Here is a 17,108-nt window from a genome sequence, read left to right as displayed (position 1 = left end):
AAGGATATATTGAAGACTTCTGGTTTAATATTCAGTTGAATGCCAGAAGTGATATAAGTAAATGCTGATGAACATAACATACTGTATATAGGAATTGTGATTTTGTCAGTAAAGCTTTCATGATCTTCGTAGTCTTTTATATTGGTATTTTTTCATGATGTTATTAGTTTAAACTCCACAGGGGAGAAAATAATTTGATATAAACTGATTTGTTCCTTCTCTTGTATATCTCAAGTGCTTCTGAGTGCTTACAAACTAAGTTACTAATCAGACCAAAAGGTTCAAGAGCAGTTAATACAAGAATGACCTCTCAAGAGTGCTATTATAAAAATTAGGAAACAGAATAAGAAATAATCTAAGCACTAGCATTACAAAAATGTGATTAAAATTATTTCATAATTACTGAGAGCTACACCCTCTATGAATGCTAAATCTACAAGTGTAAGAATCAAAGTTTTCAAAAGATATTCTTTCTATAAACTAATCTCCTCTAATATTTCAACCATGTGCATTTAGCAAAGACATTGAGAAATAACCTACAGTATCACATATTGACACTCGAAAAAAAAATATTTTAGATATAATTGAGTCATCATTTGCAAATAAATTAATTAGACCATACAAGTCATTTTTGTTTTTGTATACAAATTAAATCCATGTATTTGCAGTAGCTCATATTCAGGGCAAAAGGAAGACCCAGTGTTAGCAAGTGAGTATGGTTTGGGTAAATTGAGGACGTGCCATTAAGTCATAATCGTGAAATGCTTCATTCCATTAGAATTTGCAGTTCCAGCAGTAAAAATTGCGTTTTTTGATTTTGGATTCCTATTGGTTTTTAAGTAGGTTAACATGGAAGTGTCTCTATACATTCTTAGAGTCAGTAATGCTGTTTAATCCAGAATTCCTTTGTAATCAACCAAAGTGAACACATCATTTTACCAGTTCTTAAGATATGGAAGCCTACAGTACAGTATGTGTTGTTAACTGCAAGGGAAATTAGATCAATGTTTTAAATTCAGTTTTCTAGAGGTAGTAATCAGATAACCAAGGAAAAATGTACTAACAAAATCACTGTATACTAAAATACACTATATTAAACTGTGGTAAGCTATAGCTTGCAGTGGGTCATTATAGTTTACCATAGTATCAGAAAGAGAACTGTGACAGAATGGCTTTAATGTGTTATGTTTCTCTGGGTGGATGTAAACATCCCATTTGTACAAAACAACAGAAAAATAAAACACAGAATATATCGAATTAATCAAGCTCCAGCACTACTGTTGTGTTAGGAGAAAATGCAAAAGCCTTTCGGGAAAAATCATTTCAGGAATTTGAGGAATGGGTAAAAAGCAAAGCGAAGACAAAAAATGACATGACATCCAAGGACACATTACATGCAACCTTATTCTTTACACTATGTCACTCAAGGGCAACATTGAAACTTTTCCTATGCGTGCTGTCAAAAATGCAGCGTACATGCACTTTTCATACTGTCAAAGCTGTCTAAGGAAAGAAACTGCAGACTTCCTACCACATTCTATTGGAATAAACAGCTTCTTACATCTTTCTATCACAGTATGCATTAAATTAATGTAACTGTAAACAATGTAATTTTGCAACAGACCTTTTTGATTTCTAACAAATTGGTTGTTTTCAGCCAGAAACCTTTCTGGCAAAACAATGGCTTTAGTTATCCTTCAAAACACAAGACCCAATTTTGGAACGGACAACTTGGTCTCACTTCCAGGGTTAATGCATCCAATACACTCTTGAAATGATCATTTGAGACAGGCAAATTTTAAATAAACCAAAAAAAAAATCTTTCTGACGTGGGAGTCACAGTCTGTGGCTGTGATATTTCAAAACTGTCTTAGGACTTACAGCACTAGAACTCATCTATTTCATTTGATGAGTTATAGGGATCAAAAATTTCATATCACTCTAAATTCTTACTTAAAATTGTCCAAGCCAATTACAAATGATATTTTTCATATTGACTATTAGTGGAGAAGTACTAAAAATACATAAAGCAAACAAAATATCTTTAATGTTGAAAAAGTGACTTTTATCATAAGACTCATTTTCCATCATTACTTTGTTTTTATGTTTTCTTTGTTTTGCAAAGAATTACTTTAAGTTTCTTCATTCTAGGACCTTGCATTTTATGTGCAAAATACACATAAGAATCCTAACATGTAAAATATGTTCAGTTAGTAACAACTCATTTGGGAAAAGAACAAAACTGTTCAAGTCAAGATATCTACAGTATGTTTAAAGATCAACACGTCAAACACTGACATGAAGGACTGGTGCAAAACATTTAATTAGCACCATTGACAGATCGACAAATATGCTAGTTTATTTATAAATAATCTCAGAGAAATAGGCACACAACAATATTCACCCAAACCAAACTAAATTTTACAGTTAGACTATTGTATCTTGAAATATATTGCCGTTAGCACATTGTTTGTACTGTAAGTCTTACGCACACATCATAATAGAAAGAAAGAACACTGACTCCACGTACTATTTTTAAGAATTCCAGATTTCACATTTTTCTACATTTTTTACTGTTGTAAAGCAAAGCCCTTGCTAATATGAGCAAGCTGTTGTACTGCACATCACACAGCAGTGTGAAAGGACATACTGTACTCACATGTTGCCATTGGTCAAGGATCAAAGGCCTGTACCGGAGAAAATACTTCAGGGGGAAATTGTCCACCTCTGGCCATGTGGATGGGCTCTTCCAGGAGACTTCCAATCTCCGTGCATTGTTGATGACAGGCCTGGCTGAAACCTTTTCAGGAGGGTCAGGTTTAACTAGAAGAAAGAAGATCACAGGAACTTCAGATTAGTCCTCTCTTTTCAGAACTCAGTACAGTTCATCTAGGCTGGAAAGAGTTGCTTCCCCTAACTGATAAAAGTAAATCAATATGAGTGTGCTGAGTGCTAAAACCCCCCCCAGAAATGATAAGTTATGCAACCTCATCACTTGATCATTAATGTTTTTTTAATGATGTGTGTAGATGTGACAAGTGCGGTTCTCCCTGTCCCTGCCGGGGTCGTCGTGGGATCCAGGGATGCACAGTACTGTTTCCTAGACAACAGACAACTCAGCCACACGAAAGGACCAGACCCTCTGCCATGACAGTTCTACAGAGTCAAGATTTCAGAGGTGGGTGACATCACCTGTAACTCGCTTGGTGCACTGAGCCCTGTTACTCTGAGAAATATTACACATTATTAGAAGTTAAAAAAGAAAACTCCTCAACTGGAAAACCAGGCGTGATTTGTATAAAGCAATTTTGCAGCTTTTGGGACACCCTCCATCATTTGCTCAAACTAAAATCTTAATTACATAATTAAATCAAGTAATTATCTGACTAATTACATCTTTTTAAAAATTGGTTTCACTTCAAAAGAGGTTGAGGTTAAATTTGTCTGTAAATGTGGAAGCTCATTTGGGACAAAATCAAAGACAATGCATTCTCTACCCTGGGCTTGAGAAGACATTACAATATGTTCTTAAACAATATAAGTAAAGAAATGGTGTGCGGAGAAAAAAAAAACATTCATTCATTTTGTTAAGAAACACAGTATCATATTTTTCAGTCCCCAGCAGTGACAGCATTCATGAGAAATGTGGATGGAGACTCAAGGCACTGTCCCTGAAGTAGGTCATATCACTTAGAATTCATAACTGTTGTTTTGTAAGGTAATCTGACCACCTGCTTTCTTAAAAAGGAAAAAAATCTGGCAGGGAACATTGTGTAAAATTTGTTATGCAGACAATCCACTCTTTCCCTGATCTGCCTGCAGAGCTGAGATGGTAAAAGAAAAAAAGAATGCAACAGTTTCTTTTCCTCAGTGTTACACTGGCTGGGAGATCAGTCTGTTTGCACTGAGGTTTAGCTTGTATACCTCACTTGTGTCTCAGACAAAGAGAGCAACAGAGCAGCTGTGCCTTCCCACCCCCCACTCTTTTGCTATGAATGGAAATGAGCACAAATACAGAGGCTTAGCATTTATGTGTTAAACCTCATTTTGGCCTTTAGAAAGCCTGAGATAGTTATATACAGTGTATATGTGCACACACAACTGTGAAAACAAAATGTTTGTGTTGTTCTGCTCTTTTCATACAGTGTATTTTCTCTTTTATTTAGAAAAAAAATCTATGGCATTTTTAGCCACTGTGAAATCCTGATAGATTTGTGTAGCCTTTTGGCTTTATGAAGGTGTAGAGAGGAACACTTAACAATGTGTCCATTAGATTGGATTGAGAAATATAATGGATTAGCTATTGCACGCAGCATATTTGTGGCTAATTTCTAGTTCATTTTCATTTATTTTGATAATGTTTTTCAAGATTCTGATCAGTGTGAACTAATTGTTTCTTAATCACAAACAATGTCTTCTCATCCAAACTAAGCTGTATTAACAATGTAAATCACTAGGGGAAACTTAATTATTGATTATATGAGTGAATTAGTTCATAAGATACAGTGTATTGTAATTCCTGATTGTATTTAAACAATTTTGAATATTTATGAACAATGAAAATGCAACTTTCTAAATTTTACATACAGTACATACCTCACTGGGCACAGTTGAATGTTATTTATGTTTTAAATCAAGAGTTGACAGGCTTGTTGATTCTTTGAATATTATAATTATGTTGGGTTAGAGTTAGACTCATGTGACATTATATATGTCAGATTCTGAGTGATATTTAAATTGAATGCCAAAATGATTGATTAGGAATTTGTCAAAACAGCAATAGCAAGAACAGCTCAAGTTGCTTATAAAATGGAGATCCTCTGGTTGCTAACAGCATGGTTGAGGGCATCCTGTCATAATGAGATGTTTCCCAGAGAATGAGATATTCTGCTACAACAATGAATGGACTAGTGCAAAGAAACCAATGAAACCATTCTGTGTAGGACAGAACCTTTCTGGAAGGCAGGGGGTCACCACACCAGCCTAGGACCATCACATTCATCTGATCTATCTAATCTGTATAATCATCTACAGACTGCAATATTTACAACATGTGAAATAACACGTGTCAGCAGATTTGCTAGACCTTATCGTCATCTACATGCACAGAGTTCATTCAGGGATAACATGGCAACAGCTGACAGATGAAATTGATATCTTCTGTGGTCAGACATCATTATAACATACAGTATAGTATACGAAATGCTTGGGGTCTGATCTTCTAATCCAGGAATCCTGATGACCTCACCATTTATTACCAACTCATGTACAGTATGTGCACGTAGCCATCAATGTAAACATTTAGGAACTTATTTTATAGAGGATTCTGGGAATTTGTAAGGAGAAAAACTCATGAATTCACTGAGGAGGAAAACCAATGCTGTAATCTGTGATAAGCAGGTGCTCAAGTGGTGGCTGCAGTGGTTCCCAGATGGTTTGATGTCATACAAGAAAATCCAGATGTTATGCAACCCGCACAACTTCCCTCAGGCCAGCTGTTATGGAGCCAGATTTAGATTGAATTGTGGCAAAATAACAGCCAAGAATTTGATGGCTCATTTTTTATTAACCTTTTCATTTTTAATTGTAAATGCCTTGGTTCTGACTTAGTTATACATGTGGCCATACATTAATTAAGAAAATCCAGCAACTCAAAACTATTGTTTGGTGGAAAAAATAAAAGTTAAAATAAACTTGATTTTCTAATTGAATTAATAATGCATGTTTGTTATGCATATATTTTTTGCAGTCTGGATTAAGTACTCCTTTAAACACTTTTAGACTTATTAGAAAATTAATTTTGAGGGAAGAGATAAATTCTTGCCTTTTGTCAGCAAGTAACAAAGTTATAACATGTAAATGGTTACGAAGAGATCCCCCAGCCAAAAACTGGATTGTTATTATTTCAGAGATTTATGACATGAAAAAAAAAAACAATCATATAGGACTCCAGAAAGAGGTTTTGAGAGATACTGGGAGAGGTGGATTATTTATATTACCTAATGATATTATTGGAAGTTTGTTTTTTTTAGATGATTGGCAACTTTTTATTTATTTTTTATTCCCTTGCATGTTGTTAAAAACAAAACATACAGTATGTAACAATAATAATTGTAAAAAAATAATTTTCAAATATTGTAACTAAAAGTTGCAAATAAATACATTACTATTCTTGAAATGGCATGATGGTTGATCTTACTTGAATACTATTTATTCCCCCACTTGTTTGGCTTGTTTTCTAATGATCCTTCCTTCCAAGACATATTGTGCAGTTCTTTGTGGTATCATTTAAGTTTAGAGTTTATTCAAGTCATTCAGAGACATAAAGGACTCCATATTTTGAAACACATCCCATTCTCTGTAGACCTAAAGTGAACTGTGTTACAGGATACATTCTGTATGGTGTACCAATGCATAACAGGCATGGGCTGAGCTCAGGATCATCATTTAATAATGATGGTGTAATACGTTATTTGGAAAGGTCTTTTACATAAACAACGTGCTTGAATAGATTCATATTTGTAAACTACACCTTTTAATATGAACTGGAAGAAAATGGAACTGTCATTTTGTATTTTCTACATTTGTATTTCCATAGCTTTATTTCTTCTGCAATTGTATCCATTGGTTTTTTAAAAAATGAAACGCAGAGACTTCTACTATAGATGTTACTACATATGTTGCCTTGGATGAATGAAAACCTGCTGAATTCAAATATGGTGTGTCTAGCCATGAAAAACAAATTTAAAGGAAATTCTGAGCTACAAAGTGAATATGTCTTCAATTTAAGTACAAATATAGATAGGTGTATAGAATTAAAAATAAATTCAAGAATATTATTTCGTTTTTTCAGTTTTGCATTACTGAGTCCTCTGCACAGTTCTTAGAAGGAGATGCATACCCCAGGAGGAATGCATAGCACAGCGTAAAAGCTTCTGGACACTGGATTGCCCTGACCAGTCTTAAGCAGGGTTGCATCAAAAAGTAACAAAATTGGAAAAGTAACAAAAACCTTTAACAGCACAGATCTATAGCAACATTCCACAAGGTCACAGAAACAGATGGAACCAGATTGTGGCTGTACGGTGTTGCCAAGGTTCGCTCTCACTGGTGGCCTTACGATGACACTGAGAAACCGACTGAACCATCTGTATAGTTGCAGTCACTTCAGTTTTCCACCAAGACGGATGACTTTGCATGCCTTTCAGCTAACAAAACATAGTTACTCAACACACAGCTTAGAACAATGTTCCCTTGTCCCCTATATTTCAGGGTTCTTGTATGAGAACATAGATATCTACAGTATTGAACTACTGTAAATATGAATAATGACAGTTTTTAGGACTTTCAATAGGATATTCTTAATGACATGTTGTCAGGACAATATGTGAGGAGGCTTCATGCACACTGATTAGCACCAAAGTGAGACATTGAAAAATGAACAACAAATGAAAAACAAGACATTGGCAAGACAAGTCACAATGTTACCTATTGCAGACTCTTCAAACAATATTGCATTGGAAGATTTTCCCAGCGCATTGATTGCAGTGACGTTCACTCTGTACTTGATGGGGGAGAACAACTCGGGGAATTTCACATGACACCGGTTCTTGTGGACAGGGTCTCTCTGCACTTGAAGAACACTGTCACCATGTCTAAGAAAGTAAGATAAAAGAGCAATAGTATTACTATTTGCAGTGATATTAATGACGTGGCTATTCTTAGTACCCCTACTGATGGTATGGCTGCCCCTGCAGATATTAGAAATACTAATACTGCTACTACTTCTTATCCTACTGCTGCAAAACAAATGGTTTTCGATTTCAGTAATAATAATACTTTAGTAATAAGAGCGTCTGTTAAAAAAACATTAAAAATACAATATCCTGCCATCTTCCATGATGCAATGCATGGTTTCTGTCAAGAAATAATAAATGTTTGTGTTCATACTCTTATTTTATCACTGATCTATTTTACGATCCACTGCTTGCAACAAAAGTACAGTAATTTCCTTTAGGATGACCTGGCTAAAATGTGAAGCCCAGGTTTTACATCAATCGTTTGATCTTCCAGTAACAAGTTGAATGCTCTATTGACCTCCAATTGACTTCCATGCCCCCAATGTCTGAGGAATGACACAGGGCTTGCTAGGAGTGATTAGGAGAGACAGGGACACCAGAATCTTGCCAACTAGAATTGTCAATACACTATTTAAAGTGGAACACAATACACATGATTTTACATTGTGATTTTCTACGCATTCTTTATACCTTTATATTTTATGTCTTCAATATTGTGATAGGAACACATTGTTTTTTTAATCATTATGTCCCATTGAGATTAACTGGCCAGGGTGAATTTAGTAGGAAACTGACTTTGACCATAACAAATGAATGAGTTTAGATTGGCCAAGTTTTCTTTTAAATTTGACCACATCACAGGTGTCATCACCCTTTTCTTTAAAAAAAATTATACACTCAACTCAGTTGGTTAATCCATCCTGTTACATATGAATTGACCAAGAAGCCAGTTGCAGCATAATTCTGCAATGAGTGGACTGGAACAGATTCACAGGTGTTGCCACTTTGGTTATGAAGAAAGACTGCCTACTAGTTATCCACATCACTTAATCAAGGTACAAATATAAGATATGTTTGTACTGTAAGTGTTCCTAATGCAAATATATGCAGACACATATGTTATTTTTTTCTGTATCACTATAATTGCACTACTTTGCAGTGTATTCCATATTACTGGATTGATTTTTCCACTAACTCTTTAGTTAGACATTTGTAACAACTCCTAAAAAGTCTCAGTCATGTTTTCTTTTTGCCATTTATGGCATTGATAAAATAATAATTTGACTCTTTGGACAATATTCTTGGATCTATCGTTGCAGTGATTTATACAACAAATCAAACTTATAAAAGCAATTAGTTCTAATAAATCTGGACACTTTTGTCTCAATATCAGAAAACATGGAGCTTTCTAAATAATATATTTCGGAAATGCCTGAAACATACTGTACTCTGGAAACACAATGTGATTATCAATGGAGGGTGTTTCACAAGATTCATTAGTGTGTTAAACTACACTTATCTCAGAAAAAAAACATTCCTCTGCCTCAATGATCACACTGTAGAAATATTTTGCCTAAACTAATAACATTATTAGATGAAGTGCATTCACTTTCTTTTCTTTGTCTTTGTTTACAAGTATTTGTCCTGGAAAATTTACCGTATCAATGTTAAGAATAGAAGAAAGGTTAAAAATGTGTAGAGGCCATTTAACGTATTTACAGTTGTACATTTTATTGTCACTAACATTTTGATTGACTAACTTATATGGGAATCTTACCCAAGTGTTCTTTGAAGGAAGCTAAGGCATCAGCTTGTACAGATATACTGTAATGATTTATGTGAACATTTTTCTTATACTGGAAAAAAAATAATTTGAACCTATAATATGCTGCACATCACTCATGCTATGATAAAGAGTTGGAAAAATACTGTTAATGATTTCTAAAGGTAGAAAGCATAGTAGACGATTTTCCGACATGTAGTTCGCTTAAAACTATAGTCCATATATAATCATTATGCGAATATTTTGACTCTAATATATTAGTCTTTTCATTATTCAAATATTGTGCTAATACTGGGTTTTGGAGATGCTGAAGATGAAGCTGAGCAAAAATGTAAGAATTGAGGACAATCTACAAAAAACATTGAGCACAAAGGAGACATTTTATGTCTTTCATGGCTCTGGTACTTCTGAAAAGTACTCTCCTTTTATCCCCCCACCCAACTGAAAAGCAGGAAATCCCTACAGAAAGAAAGCATTTCTTTAGCTCTTTAGAATGCCATTACATTGTTAACACTCTCCATGACAGGATTTCGACACTCAATTCCCAAGGGCTCCAATTCCAACCTGTTTTTAACACATGACTCTTACTTAACGTGGACTTCAAATTCTGTGGGGATGTTCGTTGTGTGCTGGAGGTGCCAACTGCAGTAGAATCCATTCGGGTAAGTGTTAGACCGGCATGTCACTGTGGGTTCCTTTGGAGGACCTAAGGGGGAGGAAGAGGAAGAAAAGAAAATTACAGCAAAGCACTTTCGTGCTGCACAGCCTTGGCGAGAACATCAATCCAGACTTCTTGAAACCCCTTCGAAAGTTAATTTCATTAATCGTTTCAAAATGTTCTCCCACACAACCAAGGTAAAGGAAGACAAGAAAAATTTCTTCCAACCCAATAACCCACCGAAAGTCCACCTAACAGATTAGACCCCTTTTTTACACTGTCAGTGAAGCATGCCTGCTGCTGCTAAAATTGAAACTGATGACTTAGACCCGTTGTCAAGGAGACAGATGCCATTAGCTTATTTTTGCTTAGCATGGTGTGAAATGCAGGGGCTAAGCTGTAATGGCTGGCAAAGTTTTCTATCATTTTGTCACTTTCTTTTCCCCTGTTTTCCAACACATTGACATGACTAGAGACAAAGCTGCTTTGAAGCTTGGCTTCTTTTTTGTTTTGTCTGATTTAAATATACAGTATATTAAGCTGCCCCCAACATGATTTCACTGGGGGTCTCAAATTTCTAAATGGCTGTGCTGGAACAAAAGAAGGCAAAGTGTTTGCCCAGAAAATCACAGGGCTTTTGGCTTGACTATCACTCAAATAGTCTTCATCTTTCAATCATTTTTTTCTATGAACAAAGTTCTTCTCATTGCTATACAGTAGCTGTTAGTGACTTCCCTGTGAAATGAGGGCATCACTGTCAATCAAACAGTTTCAGAAGTTTATGATGAATGAGTGGCATTATTTTAGCATGATTACCTTTTGAATAAAAAACAATAAACAATAAATTTACCAAAAGCAATACAACCAAGCAAATGCTAAATGATTTAAAATACTTTTAGCAGTAGTACCTAAGAGTTTTAATTATTACAAACTACAAACATTAAATTAAAATCGCAAACAAAACTTTTTTAAATATTTTAGACAATTCATTAGTTACTAGGAGAGAAGTACTTTAGAGTCATGCATCAATATTCATCAGAAGAATGTTAAAACATATCTCCTAAGAACAATAATAAAGAAAATGCTTGGAAAACATTAATTTTAAAATTTTCTTTTAATTTAATACTTACAAAGAATTAGCTTTGAAAGTTACTTCATAAATAAATAATAAATGCTGACAAGAAAAACAATATTTTACTTTTTTGGCCGAATACTCCAAACACAAAGTAATTGTTTCTAAAACATATTTTGGAAATGTATATTTTATGTTACTGCTCTTCAACTTGAGTAAACAATGTCTTTAAAATTCTCATATTGAACATACTGTAGATATTTATTAAGGTAAAATACACCAGCATTTAATAAAGGGTATTGTGTTTGTTTTCACTCTTTTCCTGTAAACAGCACTACATTTGTATAATGGGAGGACATAACACATTTAGTATCAAACTTTCCTTTTTGATATTAAGAAAACATTTGCTGTTGTAGTAAGATTACTGGCTCATAGTGTGTTTATATTGTCTATTCAAGTACTGTAGCTTTATCATGAAAACTGCGCACTGTGGGACAATGACATTTAGAAAATACATATCTGGAACCAAAGGGAACATTTTGCCATGGCCAATAACAGTACACCAGAGGGTGCTATACCATTTCAATGTATCCATCTATTTTTGTTCATGATGCGCTTACCTGTATCCTCTGGTTAGTACCCATAACATTAACAGTTACTGGAAAATGCTTTCACTTAAAGAAAAAGCATTCCTGATGGTCCCATTTCTACGTCTGTGTAAGTGCATAGTTTATATAATACTGTTGTGTGAAATAACCAAATAACTTTATAAGAACTGTACTGTATATATACAGTAGAATACACCACATTTGAGACAGCATCACATTATAATATTTATTTTGTTTAAGGGTATAGGAGGAGGTGAGTGAGGAAGATGTGCTCGACAGAGACAAGTGGAGAAGAGCAACCAAAGCAGCTGACCCCAGGACAGTCTGGGACTAAGGCTGTGAAAAAGAAGAAGAAGAAGAAGAAGAAGTATAGGAGGAGGGAGGCTTTTTATTATTGAACAGATGGATAAGATATTGAACTAAAGTAAAAAAAAAAACTATCTTTGTTTAATTATTAATAAATATTAGCCAAGAAACATATCCTATGGATCCAAGCTCATTTCCACTTCTTTCTGCCTCTTCACTTACAGTAACTGCAGAGTATAACTCTCTCTTAGCACAAACTTCATCAGACTCACTTCTACAAATTGTTTCCTCACAAATGAACTGCTAATTTCAATTGCTCAGATTAAAATACTACACTTAGTATACAAATGAGAGTTAAACTGAATTGTACCTCAGCTGGCTCCTTTCATAGTCTTGGTATTATCTGAAGAATTAGAGCAACATATTAGCTAAAGTTATAGAGGTGTACAAAATGTACTGTATGTGAGAGTTCATCAGTCATCAGTCTATTACAGGATAATTCTGTTGGTGAATAGTGAAAATTAGGAGTGTGCCTACAGAAACTTTCTTAGTTAAACGAGGGACAAATGCTCTAAATGCAAGGAAAATTAGACATGATTAAATTTTATGTTATCCTGACTAAATGAAATGTGTTTTATAAGAAAAAAGTACAAAAATGTATAAACACAATGCTAGGACATATCAGGAAAATACAGATGTAAGATAAAGGAATGCTGTGATTGTCTCTATTTTTCCCCACTAAAAAACAATATTTAGCTATATATTTTTAGCAAATAAAAACACATCTTTCCTTATATTTCAGGGAAGGTTTCATTACAGAGGAGACACTTTCACAACCTCTAGAAAAAAAAGGATATTGAAAATGTTTTTTTCTTCCTTGTCTTTAATTATATGAGTCTAAACTGTTCAGTGGATGCCAAGACTTTACAGTCTAGTGAATGCTATCTATCCTCTCTCAGTGGAGAGAGAAAGAGTGTGAGAGAAGTGGGGATTAGTGTCTGGGAACTCTGATACCCTAAAGGCATAGCTTCCGATTGTACAAAGTGCGTGACCCAGCATTCCTGCATTCAGTGTGGTGGCCCTGCTTGGACTAGCTCACCTCAGGAGGTTCATTCTGCTATAGAAATAAGACCTCGGGAGACTTCCCTTCAAGCCAGAGGAAAAGGGCACAGAGACAGCTGATGACTGAAGTACCAGCGCTACTGTATATTGTATTGAAACCAATTCACCAGAAAACGTGCAAAAGATTAAAAAAAACTTTTCTGCACTGTTTGCAACCTAGCAACAATCACAGTGTTCTTTGTTTTCCTGAATCCAATATATTTTCACAGTTTATAACAAAACTGGTGCTGTTTCTTTCCCTTAGAAAAATTATATTGATTAAGCCATTCTTTCAAAAGGATTTTATATCTGTAGCCCTCAATGATCTACACTGCATCTGGTGTAGATTTAAATACAAAATATATGGTACAGATGTTTAAGATTTCTAATATAACACTTTTCCTTCGGTTTGTGGGTATTTGCAATTCACAACAAATTTTATATATTTGCACTCAGAATCACCACAATGAAGTAAAAGCTTGGGAAAAATGTAAATATTGATGACTATGTGTAAATCAAAATTAACTGAATAAATATCCAATTTGTATAAAAAGCATATGAAGAATTAATTATTTTAACATTTTTCCGGTTTCAAAATACAGTATATGCAGAGAGTGTCATTTTAATATTTTACAATCAAATGCAAATGTATCACAGGCACTCTGATTGGAAGACAACATTATCCTTATTCCAGAAACAATAAAAACAATAAATGTTTCCATTTGTTAAAATAGATTTCAATCAATCAGATTTTTGACTGTGACTATAGAGAAAAAAGCTGAAATATAATTTCTCTTCAGTCGCTTTCAAAGATTTATTTTTGTTATAAAAGAGGGAACCCATATAAGAAGAAATCCATCTTAAAGTGCTTTTCAACCAGAAATGGATCCAGTGAACTGCAGTTGATTAAGAATAAATTGTAAATCTAGCAGTTGTATTAATAATTTTCTATATCTGAGATATGATATTAAATTAATTTTTTAAAATTAATTTTAACTGTTCTTAAAACACAATTCCTTAATCAGTTTTCTGTGCTTTGGAAAAGCTAAGACATTAGCATTGATCCACCTTGATACCAAACCCTACAGTCTGATTAAAAATCCCTACATCATCACAATCAAATAAAAAATCAGAAACAAAAAATCAGATGCAGGATACTTACTGTATAAAAGTGAATCTAGAAAACTGGATTACTCCAAGATCTCAGGCTATCACAATCTTCCACTTGGCCATGTAATGCTACTACAAATCATTCAAGAACAACAACATAGACAATACCACACTGATGGACAGGATAACCATGAATAATCAATATCAACAGTAACATTAGGGTGGGTTATAAGAACAGTTACAAGAAGGAGGAAGCCATTTAGCTCCTCAAGCTCAATTAGTTTGGTTGCTAGTACAGTATACTTTATGATACTATGACCTGATCTCATCCAGCTGTTTCTTGAAAGAAGCTAGATTATTTGCTTCATCAACACAGCTGGGTAGCTTGTGTCATAACCCCGAAAACCTATTGTGTAAAGAAGAGCTTCCTGTTCTCAGTGTTTAAATGGATCTTCACATAGTCTAAGTAGCATTTATTGATTATAATGATAACAAGAAAAAGAAAAACACAACTAAAACTGTAGTTGAAAACTTCAGAGCTGTTAAAATCAATTGATCTTAAGTAAAGTTGAAATTTATAGGGCTGTTGAGGAATTATAACTGTGTGGCCTCCATTAAAAAAAAGACAGCATTTGCTTTTCTACCCCAATTTCATCATTATGATCACTCATCTGTCACAGCTCAGCCTGGCTGACTGATGGATAGACAGGGCAGCATAAGGAGTGCCCCTGGCGATTATTAGAACAACGAGTGGAGAGAAAGTTCATCTGGTAATAGACTATCAGGGAGATGTGGGATGAGCTCAGGGCTGCTGACCTCATGCACCAATTGAGGATGTATCCATCACCAATATCTCTCTAAGGGCCCACACACCTTTGAAGACTGGAAAGAGCAAACCCACAGCACTGCTGCCTCACACCATGTGCAATGACTCCTGTATTTGGTTATAGTATGTTATTGAAAACAAAACATACACTTGTCAAACAACCACTCCACATTCTGGTACTGTGCTGACTAAAGTTGTAGTCAAAATCCTGAATATTGACACTATAAAACTATCCTAAGCATTAACACTATAAAACAAGCAAGAGCAACAACAACGAAAACTTCAAAACACCCTTTTGCTACTGTTCTACTAGTGCTGTTTGGCCTGTTCAAAATCATAATATACAAACTTCACCAATTCACAGTTCTTATTTCTTCTGAAAAACATAGACCTTGGTTATTGTCACATTGTTATTCTTAATGTTCTTAAGCTTTCAAATTCAGCTTACACCTTTTTTGTCAAGCTATTCAGAAATGTTTTATCATTTTATTCTTGAATGTACAGTAAATGGAAAAAGGAAAATTGAAATGGTGATAGGAAGTATGAATATGAGGAACCTTAACAAACCAAAAAATATACAGAGGAGATAAAGAAGCACTATATTCCAGAACTGCAATAGAAAATTGAATAAATCCTCACTAGAGTTAATGGCATGCTTCTAAAGTCATTCCAGAGGAGGTAGCTGCATGGCTGTTGGTTTTAATCTGTGCACCTGATGTCCAATAAAAGAAACCCAATAACAACAGCTCAGGGATTTCCTAGTGAAGGCAGGCCCATGACACTGCTTGGGTTAAGCTAAATGAAATGTTCCTGTGAATCTGAGTATAAATCATTACTTTAGATTGGTTCCAATGTATATGTCACGAGTTCCACAAGTGAAACAGGAAGCTGCTTGGCTGAAATGCTGCAGTGAAAAACATTTATCTCTGACACAGTAGAGGACATAAACAAATACCAGCTGTATGTCTTCCAAGTAGCAGGGAATCCTAAAAATCTATTTTTCTTTTTAGATGTATTAATTTCTTAAATAAAACAAATACAATAATTTATAGTAAACATCAAGGGAATAATACATTTGCAGGCAGTACAAAAAATGCATGAATAACTTATTGCAGTAAAGAAAACAGTTGTACAGCAATATACTGCACATAATACATCCATTGAAGGCTTGAAGGCTTTTCTCAAAATACACTGATTTACTATAATAGTTAAGATTTATATGGACTATAAATAGAATGAAATTTGTTCAGGGTGTCCATATACTGGACTTCCAATATGAAAAATTACTCGTGCATCATGACCACATAGGAAAAACCCAGTCTGGGCTTTACTATATACTTATGTGTTTAACCTGATACGCTTATATATTCCTCAATATTTGTGAATAACCACAAATCTCTCATACAATAATCTTTTATTTAGACTGCTTACAATCAAGAAACCAGGCACAAAGTAAAAGCAGATTTTGACTTCATACAAAAAAAAACATTCCTGAACAAAATGGCTAATCCTTGTAAATCTTATCCAAGTAACATTACTGAATATAAAGAACTAGGGTTCTTTACAAATGAATTCTATGTGGGGTCACAGATACAGTATACAGAAGTAGGGTGCTTAAGATATATACTGTATAGAGAGATAAGAGATATAATATAGGCCTCTTCTCATTTAAATATTAATTAAAATCTAAATAGAAGATGACATATTCAATTAGTTTTTAAACAACAGTACAAAAAGACTGAATATCAACAGCACATCAAAAACTTTTGATGGGTTTCATTGAAGGACCACTAACCTTTGGGTTTTCTAATTAGAGCAAAGCTTTTTTTTCCCCAAGTCTGGGGTGCTAAGATTGACATTCTAGGTAAAGTGAAAAGGTCAAGTTGTCTGCAAGAGGTAAAAACTCCCACGTCTTTGAAATTATTACCAGTCTAAATTGTCTGTTGTTGCTTTTTATATATTTTGAGACTGGCTGAATCAAATCCATATCACAATCTGGATGAAAGTTAATTACATAGATATGATTTGCTGTGAGAAAGTAGATTGTCCATTTAGATGTATTAA

The 17,108-nt window shown here is 34.4% G+C and overlaps 1 protein-coding gene across 1 annotated transcript in view; it reads right to left on the bottom strand.

The window, feature by feature from the left end:
• Nucleotides 1-17,108, bottom strand: part of cntfr (ciliary neurotrophic factor receptor) — a 197,266-nt gene that overhangs the window by 39,438 nt on the left and 140,720 nt on the right. Inside the window, exons 4-6 of the mRNA XM_088910707.1 lie at nucleotides 9,952-10,069; nucleotides 7,489-7,655; nucleotides 2,660-2,823 (exon numbers count right to left, since the gene is read on the bottom strand). Of these exons, the coding sequence (XP_088766833.1) occupies nucleotides 2,660-2,823; nucleotides 7,489-7,655; nucleotides 9,952-10,069 (449 nt within the window). The remainder of the gene's footprint in view (nucleotides 1-2,659; nucleotides 2,824-7,488; nucleotides 7,656-9,951; nucleotides 10,070-17,108) is intronic.

The sequence above is a fragment of the Atractosteus spatula genome, chromosome 3 (genome assembly GCF_055471065.1).
Source record: "Atractosteus spatula isolate fAtrSpa1 chromosome 3, fAtrSpa1.hap1, whole genome shotgun sequence".
In the NCBI taxonomy this organism is placed as follows: Eukaryota; Metazoa; Chordata; class Actinopteri; order Semionotiformes; family Lepisosteidae; genus Atractosteus; species Atractosteus spatula.
Note: the sequence above shows the minus strand (reverse complement) of the source record. Positions and strands in the feature narration are given on the sequence as shown.